This window comes from Pangasianodon hypophthalmus, chromosome 22 (genome assembly GCF_027358585.1).
Source record: "Pangasianodon hypophthalmus isolate fPanHyp1 chromosome 22, fPanHyp1.pri, whole genome shotgun sequence".
Classification (NCBI taxonomy): domain Eukaryota; kingdom Metazoa; phylum Chordata; class Actinopteri; order Siluriformes; family Pangasiidae; genus Pangasianodon; species Pangasianodon hypophthalmus.
In genome coordinates, this window is record NC_069731.1 from 4,049,182 (window position 1) to 4,061,913 (window position 12,732).

General features: G+C 39.2%; 1 protein-coding gene across 1 annotated transcript in view; it reads left to right on the forward strand.

Moving 5' to 3' along the window:
• ube2e2 (ubiquitin-conjugating enzyme E2E 2) overlaps positions 1-12,732 on the forward strand; it is a 29,221-nt gene that overhangs the window by 8,594 nt on the left and 7,895 nt on the right. The window contains exon 3 of the mRNA XM_026924761.3: positions 1,237-1,287. Coding sequence (XP_026780562.1) covers positions 1,237-1,287 — 51 coding nt within the window. The remainder of the gene's footprint in view (positions 1-1,236; positions 1,288-12,732) is intronic.

Genomic DNA, 12,732 nt, shown 5'->3' on the forward strand with positions numbered 1-12,732 from the left:
AACATCTCCATACATGATTGACATTGAAACAAAATATGCACCAATACTGTTGTTATATATTTCCTATTGACAGTGCATGTGAGTTTACAGCGCTGTGCATTGTGGTTAACTTCATTAGCACTTTCTTGCGTCCTCTCATTAAAGTATGCAACTCACGTTTTGCTTTGGATTTTACTTTCCTCTTTTCCTTTGTGTGATTTATTGAAAGCGCATTTTTTTCCGCGCTCTTATGATTCATCACTCTGATTCTTTGTGAACCCACTGAGCTTTTTTTTTTAACGTACGCAGTAGGATTCGACTGTCATGAACAGTGATTTACTGGCTGTGAAGCCCTGCAATCATTATATTAAATGCAGGGTGTGAGACTTCGCTAAGGTAATGAAGCTGTCATTGCGATTCTGTAAACAGAGCACCGATTACGAGTCATCATACAGCTAAAAAAAATCAATGCCTTAAACTAGAATATGACAAAAATATCATATATTATTACATTTGGCATTTTATCTGATGATATTTATTTTTATTACAATTATTTATTTTTACTTACAATTTGATGGCTCTAGAATGTTTTTGCAAGAAAGAGTGAGAAAATATTGCCAAGTCAAGACGTGCCATGCTGATAGACTCTTACCCAAAAGACTGAAATATAATGTAATATAATCAAAAGTTGCTTCAATAATATATTAGTTTAGGGGTGTGCATACGTATGCAACCAGGTTATTGTAAGTTTTTTTATTTTTCCTATTTTTCCCTAAAATTGTTTTTCACTTAATTTTTATGTGTTGTAATTTCACACTGAGGGTGGAAAAAGTTCTGGCATGATTTGTCTTGGTTTCATTTTTTTACATCACAAAAACCAGCCATTTTAACACGGCTGTGTAGACTTTTTATATCCACTGTATTAATATGATTGTGGAGTTAAAGCTAAAAGAAGCAATGCGTTTATGCAGCGCAGATGAACTGACTGTATACCTCAGTCACCTGGGAGTTGTGTTTTAGATTAGACAATAAAAGCTCTCTCCAGCCTGGATATAGCCTGACAGTTCATTCGGTTTCCTCTAGATGTTCATCGGGTGCAAAGCATGCTCTGCTCTGTCGGCTGTGTAAATCTATACGCTAGTTAAACGCATTGAATGTATTAAATGTAAATTGACTTGTACATTTAAATGTACTACTGTCGTCGAGATAAGATATCTCAGAATATGGCCGCTTATGTGTCTTGTTGTTGCCTTGCAGAATTCAGAAGGAGCTAGCCGAGATCACTTTGGACCCCCCGCCCAACTGCAGGTACGCTCTGCTCTTTACTCAACACGCTGCTACTGCAAGACAGTGAGACAGACGGAAACCCCTTTTACTCACGTGGAAGAGTCAGTAAATCAGTTTGCACACTTTTGCGGGTGTTATCAACTTTCCACAAAGCAGGACCAAAGAACAAGAGATTCCAAACGAGATGAAAAGATTGAAAGAGGAAGAGAAATTAAAGTGAGGGGAAAAATACATAGGAGAGAGAGAGAGACAGTTGCTGTCATCTCTGATAAGAATGTCACAGAAAGAGACTGTGAGAGACGGAGAAAGAGAGAGATATACAGAGAGAGACATGGAGAGAGACCGAGATATACACAGGGAAATTGAGAGAGAGACAGTGTGAAAGAGACAAAGGGAGACACAGAATGAGACCGCAAAAGATTGTCAGAGAAGGAGAAGGGGAGACGGGGAAAAAAAGAGTTGGAGAGAGAGAGGGTAGAAGAGAGAGGGAGAGAGAGACAGAAAGAAACTCTAAGGGAAAAGAAGAATGAGAAAAAGACTGAGAGAGAGGCATGGAGGAAGAGACAGAATGAGGCACAGAGAGAGACACAGAAAGAGAGAGACTGAGGAAGACAGAGAGAGACAGGGAAAAGAGAGATGGGAAAGGGGGAGAGACATGGAGAAAGAGAGAGATGCAGAAAAATTGAGAGAGAGACACTGAAAGAGACAGAGACACAGAATGAGAGACTTCTGTGACTCCTGTGTGAGAAGAGAGAGAGGTAGAGAATAAGAGAAAGAGAGAGAGAAACAGAGAGACAGAAAAACAGCAGGGGAAAAGGAAAGACAGAAAGAGACGCGCAGAGAAAGACAAAGAGAGAGACACACAGAGGATGACTGGTTGGTTATTGTGTCGTGATTAGCTTGTTGTTCAGATGAGTGAACGGTTGACAGACATGTGCTGCTACAAAACTCCAACTCCCATGAGTCTCTGCGTGAGACGATCAGGTTTTTATAAAACAAGTAACACACACTGACACCGTCATTGATTATCACTCGGGTTTATACGGGGTGAGTAATAGCTGCATTCGGAAACCCATTAGGGAAGGAAATGAAGGGAACGTACTGAAAGCAAGGCCTTTGTTAGAAAAAATTGAATTTGTTAGCGTAGTCACATGGGGTCGTGTGTTGATCGTGTGTATGACGTGTTTGCATTTGAACGGCTCACCGGTGAGATATTCCCGGCTTTGGAAGTCTAATCTTTACGAGCATTTCTCAGTGACAGAACTCTTGGCAGTTTAGTTTAACTAATTTACAAGGTATTTACAAACAGGTTACAAGGTAATTACAGCGTATTTTAACAACAGAGCTTTTTTTTAGAAATGTAACACCACATCTGAGGAAAATGTCGATATAAACTATAGATTTGTCTCATTTTCACTGTCACTGTGTGTTTACAATGTCCATATAAAACACTTTGTAATTCCTGGGTGCTAGTTGGCTAACTTGTTAGTATCAGTCACTAGCTAGCACTGTGTTGGCTAGCCATGTTTCCTAGTAGCCTAGCAACAGTGAATAATCTGCACTGTTTTAATCAAATTGTGAATGAATTTATGAAATCACTGACTTTTAAGTCACTTGATTTGTATTTATAGTTTTTACTTCATAGATGTAAAAGTGTTATCCTTATTCAGGTGATAGAAATTGTAATAGCAGTAAAGCAACATGATCTAAAGACTCAGCTTTCTCTGAATAAGAAAATATACACAAAAATACACAGATAAAAACACCTACGAAGTAAAAACTATAATTGAGTAAGTGATTTCTTACATTCTGGTTGGATTTTGCTAAATATCCGACGCTTTGATTCGATCACAGTTTTAGCATCTCTGTACGCTACTTGGTACATAATGATTTCTCTGATTAAGTATATAAATCTCTGTAACTGGGTGCTGTGTAATCCAAAACTGTTGGATTTTATGACTTGAATGGACAAAAAGTGGTCGTCATAGTAACAGGAAACGCAAAAAAAATAAAGTTAAACGATGAGATGTTTTCCAGGTGCTTTTTTCAATTTAATGCCATATTAAGAAACTCCTCATTGGTGCCGATGGATAATTAACGACGAAGGAATGTGAATGTTTTCTTAATAAGATCTATGATTTATGCAGTATCTCTCTCTCTCTGTGTCTGTGTCTCACTCTTTTAGTCTCTGTCTCTCCCTCTGTGGGTCATTGTATCATTGTGTGTGTCTCTTTCTGTCACTGTCTATCTTCAGATCAGGGAGACGGACACAGATAGAGAGAGAGAGACACACAGACATAAATAGAGAGACACAGAAAGAGAGAGGGAGACAGAGAGAGAGGAAAATAAGACTGATCATAGGACGCATTCTTGAAGCTGATCCATCAGAGCTCGCCCTTTACATGATGGAAGCTGACAAATTTGGAAATGTTTTGTTTTTCTCAAATATTAAAAGCGCTCTCACTGCCTTGTTACATTAGAGCATTTCTAAATCGATGTAGCGCTCACACTCGACGTAGCTGCTGTAATGATATGTTACTGCAGGCACTGATTGTGTGTGTGTGTGTGTGTGTGTGTGTGTGTGCGCGCTGTACCATCATTAAAAGGATTTCAGTGAGGAGACAAGAGGCGCTTTTTCAGATCGACTGTGAAAAAGGGAAAAAAAAAAATCTGTAGCTCTTTATTACATTACATTACATTACATTGTCAATGCTAAGCTGCTTTGCAACCAGTTAGCATTTAAGACAAGAAATAACACATTACAAGGCAAGAATTCAGACTATTGAATTGAATTCAGACTATTAGTGCTTTGTGCATCTCCTTTTTCCTCTGAATGTGATCACTTCTGCTGTTGCTATCTTCCTCTGTAAGCTGTCTGATAGAAATGGCACCCCTTTTTTCCCCGTGAAGCTTCACGTCGTTGATTAGCACCAGAGTCCTGCGGGAATCAGCCGGAGGCCATGAATCTAATCCATTTTTCACATCCTGGCTATTAACTGCAGCAGGGAGCATATCCATATTCATAAGAGGGAGGAGAAGTGCACGGGGGTCTCAGCGGGGTGGGGGAAACGTTCAGGATCAGTATTTCTGAGGCCTTCTCTCAGCTAAGTCACTGCAGAGAAATTTCTTAGCTCACTATTCAGATAAACAGAAGATGAGAGTAGACATGAAAAGGTTTTTGGTTGTTTTTTCTTAGAAACAGCAAATGTGTTATCAAAAAATGGCACGATTCAAGGCCCTGTGGTATATGTTTTATTCCAGTAAAACTGTCGCAACACTATTATACAGTATATTGACACACTAATAAATATTATTGTTTCAATAAAAAAAAAAACATGGTTAAAAATAAATTGAATTAACATTATAATCCCTTTGATTGCCTCATTTTGCATATTATTCTAAACCCATCAATTATTAGGGGTCCAAGCACCAAAGCTTTTTGTTTAGATTTTTCTTTTTCCGCACTAAATTGCACTGTGCATAACAAACCTAATTCGCAAATTCGTTGCTCATCACATTTTGACTTCACTTATAAAAATTCAGAAGTCTTTGTCAAACGCTTATTCAGTGCAGCATGGTGAAAGAGTGTGCAAAGTTTACACAATGCATCATACTTTTTACTGGTTTATAGTTTAATGTTTTGGATCATCTGCGAAACAAGTTAGTTCCCGTTATCACTTATATTATAGTAACTGCACACAGTCATTCCGTCAGCAGCCATGTTTTTTTTTTTCTTGAAGTCAATAAGAAAAAAAATGCAGCTTGTAACGTTACTACAAAGCACTCCATCTTGAAGACTTTCTCGTTCTGGAAAACATTAAAGTTACAGTTTTATCTCTGACTGTTACAAAGTGCTGACGCTGGAGACTCCTTCCATAAATGCTACATAAACGTTTCTGCCGAACAAGTCCCTGTGTAAGTTGTAACTGTAAAAACATTAATGCATTAGAACGAGCGCATTAATATAAACCTGTGATCGGCCTTGCAGACAGAACTACTGTCAGAGTCGCTGTTACAGAAAATGCTGTGGTATAAATTGTGACTGCTTCAATGTTGTTTATGGTCTTTTGTGGTAAAAGCAAGCAAATGGATCTGCCTGACCACACCAAGTCAAAAGCATCCATGAGAATCCATTACGCACTGGATACTCTCAGTTTCGATGCTTTCCTCTGAGGTACGGCTGATCAATACACATCACTTGCAGGTTTATTTTGCATCTGTGCATCAGCATCAGGATAAACTGCACCACTAATGAATCCCGGCTGCAATTCTCAGCATATATATATGCGGCTTGTACTGAAGGAGACGAAGCACTGAAGCTTCGTGTGTCACCAAGTGTGAGGAATGGTTCGCACAATTCACTTTTCATCATGGCCATGTTTTGTTGTTTCATAATTCAAGAGTTGAGTTGCTCATGCACCTTATGCAAAGCCTGGTTATTAAAGAAACGATCGGTGATGCATTATGCATAAGCGGCCCAGAGCAAGAGTTCGGCTGACGGTTCTCACTGCTGCAGGCAAATTTAACTGAATCAGAGACCTTCTTTTCCTCAAAGGCCCCCGCCCCCCCACACACCCCAGCACACTGATACGCATGGAAAACAGATTACAAGAATAATCAAAACACCAAAAGAGGTTTTGTCATGCTACTTTGCAAAATAGAATTATCCAAACCCCCCGAACCATGGCATCCACCGGGGGCTGACTGCATTTATTTTGAACCGTCGCTGAAAATTCTATTTCACCATCTGCGTCCTTGAGAGACTGGCAGTAATAGGATAGGCTCTTGGCCTTGGATAGCGCAAATATTTCCCTCTTAAGCGCTCATTTCAGCACTAATTGCTCACATCTAACTGTGGCATTTGTGGTAGAGATGAGCTTTATAGTGTATAAAGATCCAGGGCAGACAAGGACTCGGAGTAGTCGTCTCCCCCTCCTCCCTTTTCACTGCGGATATAATTGGTGGCGGGGTTGTTCATGGTCAGGGGAAGAAAAGATTGCTTCATTAACTTCCCGTTTTGATAATCACCACAGGCCTGCTGTAATGGGAGCTCTTAATGGAATGAATACGGCATTAGAAAAACTGGAGGTTTCGCATGTCTCCGAGAGATTATTTAAGATCAAATGCACTTCACAAAACTCAAACAAAAAATGATGAAGGTTAACGACACCTTTTACTGATATCATCTTTCCTGAGAATGTTTTCTACATGATGTGGCTATGAATTAGATGTCTTTGGTGGCCTTCTTTTTCTGGAATCTGATTGCAAAGCCTATTGTGCATGTTGACTCAAGTACTAGGGGTTCCAAGGGGCCATCTACAAAGACATTTGTTTGGACAAAAACCAGATTTACTGAATTTTCCCGTCACCCTAAATGCCACCACATTTTTGCTGTTTGAAGTTTGCTTCTTTAATTTTGGGCTGGAGCTACAATGCTAATGTAGCTAATAAGCAAAGGAAACTTGTATCCTTGTATTGATCTACAGGCGGCAAACATATTTGGCTGATTGACCACCTTTGGATGGAAAGGAACGTTGTGTAAATTTGATTTTTTTGCCATTTTTTTGTTTTAAATTGGGTAATCCCCTAAAGGAAAATGGTTAGTGGAAGTTGACAAGGGTACAGACCAATACCATTCCAGTGAAGGGTCTTGAACACTTTGGTTTCACTTCTTGGAAAAAATGTTGGCTTCCCTAAGAGATTGAATCCCTGACTGACTGCATCTGTGATTAACCCTATTCAAACTGGATTATACTCTCTAGGTGACATTCATTCATTGATCTTTCAGAGTATATCCCAGGAGCACCGGGTGTGAGGCAGGAATACATGCCAGTCCAACGCAGGACACTGTGCTCTCACGCATTCACACCTAGGGGCAACCTAGCATATCCAAGCCACCTATCGCCATGTTTTTGAGGGGTAGGAGGAATCCCATGCGGACATGGGGAGAATATTGTGAAACTCCACACAGTAACCTGAGCTTAGGAACTTGGAACCCTGGAGCTGTGAGGTAATATTACTACCCACTGTACCACAGTGCTGCTCTAGGAGAAATTGAAATAATAATAATAGAAAATAATAAAACATTCCACCAGTTCTTACTATTGGTTTGCTAAGCTGCTAATCATGTAATGATAGTTACATCAGCTGTCAGGCAAAGATGGAGTTCTTGGCTAAATTGGAACCTACACTTTCCCCAATCCATCATCTGCCATATTTTGGTATTTTGAAATGGAAACTGTCCGATCCCAATGCCTTCTGGGTAAATCCTGCACCTGAAATCTACTGCAATGTTGACTCCATTCCTCAGCTTTCCAAGGGCACATCTAACCAATGCTCGAGCTTGGCTAATCAAGTGTCGGAAAGGCTTTTATGATGGCAACAGGGATTCCCTAGAGGGGAAGTGGTGAGGGGAAGTGGTGATGGAGTGAGAGGGAGGGAGGATGTTGGAACGTAGCGAAGGACTTTAGTTCGGTCAATTACTGCGCATTTTGCAGCCTCAGCCTCCCAGCAACACATGTCTCCAGCTAATTAGCTTTCCATGTTGATGGTTTGTCTGACCTTGCCCTCAGCCTGTGCATGAATTGTCCTTGTTTCATTGTGCTTGGGTTTTCATTTTGTGTGGTAATTAGGGGCATGGACACAAAAGCAGAGAGAAAAATGATAGTTTGAACTTGAGGTTTTGAGACTCTGAAGCTGGTCAGTGGAGAAATTGAGCCAAGTGTGGTGCTTTTTTTGATTAAGTCCATTTTTATTGTCAACAAATTTAGAAGGACAAAATATCATGCCTCCATGAGGGGTTGAAATATAGTAGCATATAAAGGATAATATTAACATGACAGGTAAATGAGGATTGGTGATCTTATTGCACATTACATTTCTGCTGACAGAGATGGTGCAGGTGGAGAGGAGGGCTTTAGCCCTTGTTTCATCATTTAGGACAGCCGGTGAGGAGTCGAACTGCCTGGGGGAAGTATCTGATAAAGAGCCTGTCGGTATTGGCTTGGATGCTCGGGTACTTTTTGCCAGACAGCAGGTGGGTAAGGCGTGTGTAGGATAAATAGGAAAGGTCATCCACAATGCTAAACCACAAGACTGCTCCGAGTTGCCTGATTAATAAGGCCTTGTTTGTATCTGGATTCAGAGCAATGACGTGTCTAACAAAGCCAAGCAGGTTGTAGTTACTACACCAGAAAATGGTTCTACTTGTAAGATTAATGTTTCTACTTGTTAGTCTACTTATTGATTGGGATAATACTAATAAGAAATACTGATCATCCCAATCAATTATAATGTATCAAATATCAATGATACTTTTGGATTACAATCATATTATTTATCAGTATGCAAGGCGTAACTCACAATGGGGTGTGCTAGTATAGGAAAATAATCAATCATGGGGTGAAGCGGACTCACTGTTATCACCATGAAGTTGGTTATTTTCCTATAACAGTATACCACAGCAATTTGCCAACGATTACAATTTTTATTAATTAAAGAAGGACGTATACTTTTTATTCATTTATTGTTGTATTTAATGCTGTGGAACGTCTGTGAAACCGGTTAGTGATCACTGTTATCACTTACTTTAAATCGGCTGTAAAAGTTAATAAGGCGTAAACCAAGAAACCTCGAAAGGTAACATCCTTTCACCTCAGACTGTTACAAAGCGCTGACGCTGGAGACTCCTTCCTTGTATGTACGTTAAAACACATCAACAGTTATACGTTTTCTTTTGTTTAAATAACAACACATTTTTAAAAATATATGTATTGTTAGATTTTTATTATGTGCAGAGTCCGCCATACAAGCCCCTGTGTTATTTGTCACTAATGTGCATTAATATAAACTTATTTAAATCTGAGAGCTGTAACAACTGTCAGAGCTGCTGTTTTAAAAAACCTGCTGACCAATCAGAATTGAGAATTCAGAAAACAGTGCTGTGGTATACAGCAAGTTATGTTACTTTTTTATGTTGTTATGGTTTAATCAGTAGTATATGGGTTATTTTAGTTGAATGAAGTTAGACAAACATGCTTGTTCCAGAAATGGTATAATGTCAGGTCAGAGTAACATATGAGCTAATGTCTGCTGATATGATGTACTGAACTGACATACTGATATAGCAAAATCTCTGTGACTCAGAGACCAGTTTGACATAAATGTGCCCAGAGACCAGTTTGACATAAATGTATGTTTGTCTGTAGCTTGTAAATGATGTCCAGCATGTTTCATTTGACCAAACGTGTATAAATTAGTGCAGACCAACTCTCTGAACAGAGCAGAAATGTGATCAGATAGAATTCCATCATTGTCTTTGGAATTTTTTTTTTTATATTGATGTTCCTTTAAACATCAGAAACTGACATCAGAAACAGAATAAGCCAAAGACTTTTTGGAGATTTTGTCCTTTTTAAATTTTTGGCCCAAGAAGATTTCTTGCATACTTTTTTTCATGGAGATCAACTAGAAACCTTTTATATTAATAGGGAAACCTTCTGTTGTAAGGTCCTTCATGGAATCTTTAAGGGTTCCCATTAAAACAAACATGAAAGTGTGTTTTGGTTTGGTACAAAGTCCTGAAGGGTTACGTCACTGGACTCTTCCTGCTCCAAAGTCATTTAAAGGAGGAGTGTCTTTCCAGTCCTGTGTTATGGTGCATTGATCTCAAGCATCCAGTTCGGAAGCATCCATATTTTTTCTGCAAAAGTATGAGTTCATGATACAGCAGTATGTATCACGATATTTAATTTCTGAGGCTTGGTAACAAAATGGCAGTCAAACTGTTGACACATATGAAAAAATATTCTGTAACAATGGCAAAAGCACATGTATGAGGAGGTTCTGAGTGTTTCACCTATCGAAACATCTAATAAACTCAGTGGTGCTTATGCTTTCCACATTCAAATTGATTTCCATATTTTATTTATCTCTTCCATTATGTTTTAGAAGATTACACACTGTGCTCTGTGAAAATATCAAGAGGAGGTACTACAGCGTCTTCCTACAATACAAATAACCTGATAAAACATCTTATGATGTGTATATTTGCAAGGTGCCATACATTGCGCACACAAAGGTATAAGCGATTGGGAACAAGTGTGCAGAGAGACTGTTATATGTGAGAGCACTTCAGTTGTGTGAGCACTGAACACTGACATATGCACACCTCCTTTCGCCAGGGTCTACAATTTGCTCACAAATTGTCAACGTGCAATTCCACCCTCACTGATACTGCACTGTGCACAAGGTTTGGTTGCATATGTACGTCTACCAGAAGTCTGTGATGCAAAGCTATCACTTTTTGGCTCTAAAAATGTTGCATCAAATATCACTTAATACATCACACCTGGCCATGTTTTTTTCCGAATGTTATTATGTATACCTTCCTAGTGTAACTATTTCACGGTTATATTGAGATGCCGTCACCTCCCACCTCTCTAAACTGGAACAAAAATGGGTCAAGGTTCATCTTCTGTAGCTGCAATTATGTTGAAATCCTCCAATTATGGTGGAGGAAGAGGGACATGGTTGCTGGGGAACCGTGAGTCCTGGCATATGGTTTCAACTATTGACTTAGCATTTAGCCAGAGGTCACAGAACATGGAGTCCACTGGGCTGATTCTCTGTAGGCTGTCTCCATTTCTCAGTCTCTTTTCTGGACTGTGTGATGGATTTCCAGCCAGGCTGTTAATGAGCTTTGAGAAGATTTTCTCAGTTATCTTAGTGGAAAACACCATTTCTCTTGCTTCAGCCGAGACTTATTGATGCAGCTAAAGCTCTTCCTGAGTGTATTAAACCCTGGGCTTTCCCACGATTTCTTAATTATAAGCACAGAGCTGAGCAGTTGAGGGTTATTGGTCTCGCTAAAGGGCACAATAGAAGCTTTCTGGTAGTCCTGGTATCTGAACTCATGACTTCTTGGTCAATAGCTGGCCTACCATTGAACACTACATACAGCAGAATGAGGCTTGACTCTGGGTTGTCAAACTTTCTCACTCTCTCCCATTCAGTTTGCTTTATCTTGGTCAGGGTTGCAGAAGATCCAGTGTCTAACCTGGGAATACTGTGTGAGATGGGAATACACCCTGGATGTGATGCCTATCCATCACAGTTCTGTCAATCTTTCTTTGCTATGTTAATGTCTGACATGTGAAAGTGTTGGCTTAGTGGTTTAATGTTCTGTGAGTTCAAATCCCATGATGACCAGCCAGCCATTGTTGGGCATTTGAGTAAGACCCCCTAATCCTCAACACCTTAGCTCACTGCTTCCACTGGATTAATTTGGATTGCCATGTTACTTCACAATATGTTAATAGGGAAGGACATAAAAGTACTTGGAAACAAGTAATTTCACAAGTAATCAGAGAGTTTGATTGATTGATTGATTGATTGATTGATTGATTGATTATTTATTTATTGGTAACAGGGTAAATGCGTGTCAGCGTTTTATTTAAATTTTTGTTTCTTTGTCAAATGCATTTCACATTAAATGAAGTCCCACTACACAACAAAATGTAAATCTTTTCAGTAATTAACTAAACTAAAATTGTGTAATTTAACTCAAATGACAGCCAGTTAAATAGTCAGATGTTTAATACAGACTAGTGTTAGGTATAGACTTGGGTACTCCCCTATGGCAGCCGGCAAAACCAACCAAAATTCTGACAGGCGTCATTCCATTTAAGTTACTTGATAGGCTCCTGATATGAAGGTCTACCATCCAAACAACAATTTAAAAAACCCTGATCCCTATTGGCTTTTGCTGCTAAAGAAAAAAAATCTTTTTTTTTTTTTTTTTTTTTTTTATGTAATGCACTCAGATTAGTTTATATGATGCACCTTGATGCTACAAATGTAGTTTGCTGCTTGTTTCTAAAACCCACAATCTGCTGTACTATACCACAATCTGTAGACATCAGCTGAGGACACATTCTGGTCTATTTTTATTAGATAGGTTATAATACCACTTTGTATTACTAGCTAACAACTAGCTTGTCTTTCGTTTGTTAATTTCCGTTATCTTGGCTTTGGAATGGCGCAACAGGAAAAGTGTGTATGCGGAAGAGGGCAGTTGAGTGAAAAGATGAAGTGGCTGGCTTTACATCTTAAAGGAAGCACATGCTAGCCTTCACCCTCCCCTGTTGGTAGATTTCACGGAGAACTAGCTGATAGGTGGGAATTGGCATTGGCAAATTGGGAGAAAATGGGTTTTTAAAAAGTACGACCATTATCCACCATTGTTTATCCTAGTTGATGTTGCTAGCTAGCTAGCTAACAAAATGTTAACTTATTTCCTTGCTAGCTTATAAGATGTCCTCCCTCTTACAAAAAGGATGTCGCTAAGTAAAACATTGTCTATATATACTGTCATATACTAAAATTTTTTGTTTCCTGTCAAGAAAAACTGGCTAGGCCTGACAGAGCTAGCATATTTGCTAGCATGTTTAATGGCCTGTTGGGCTA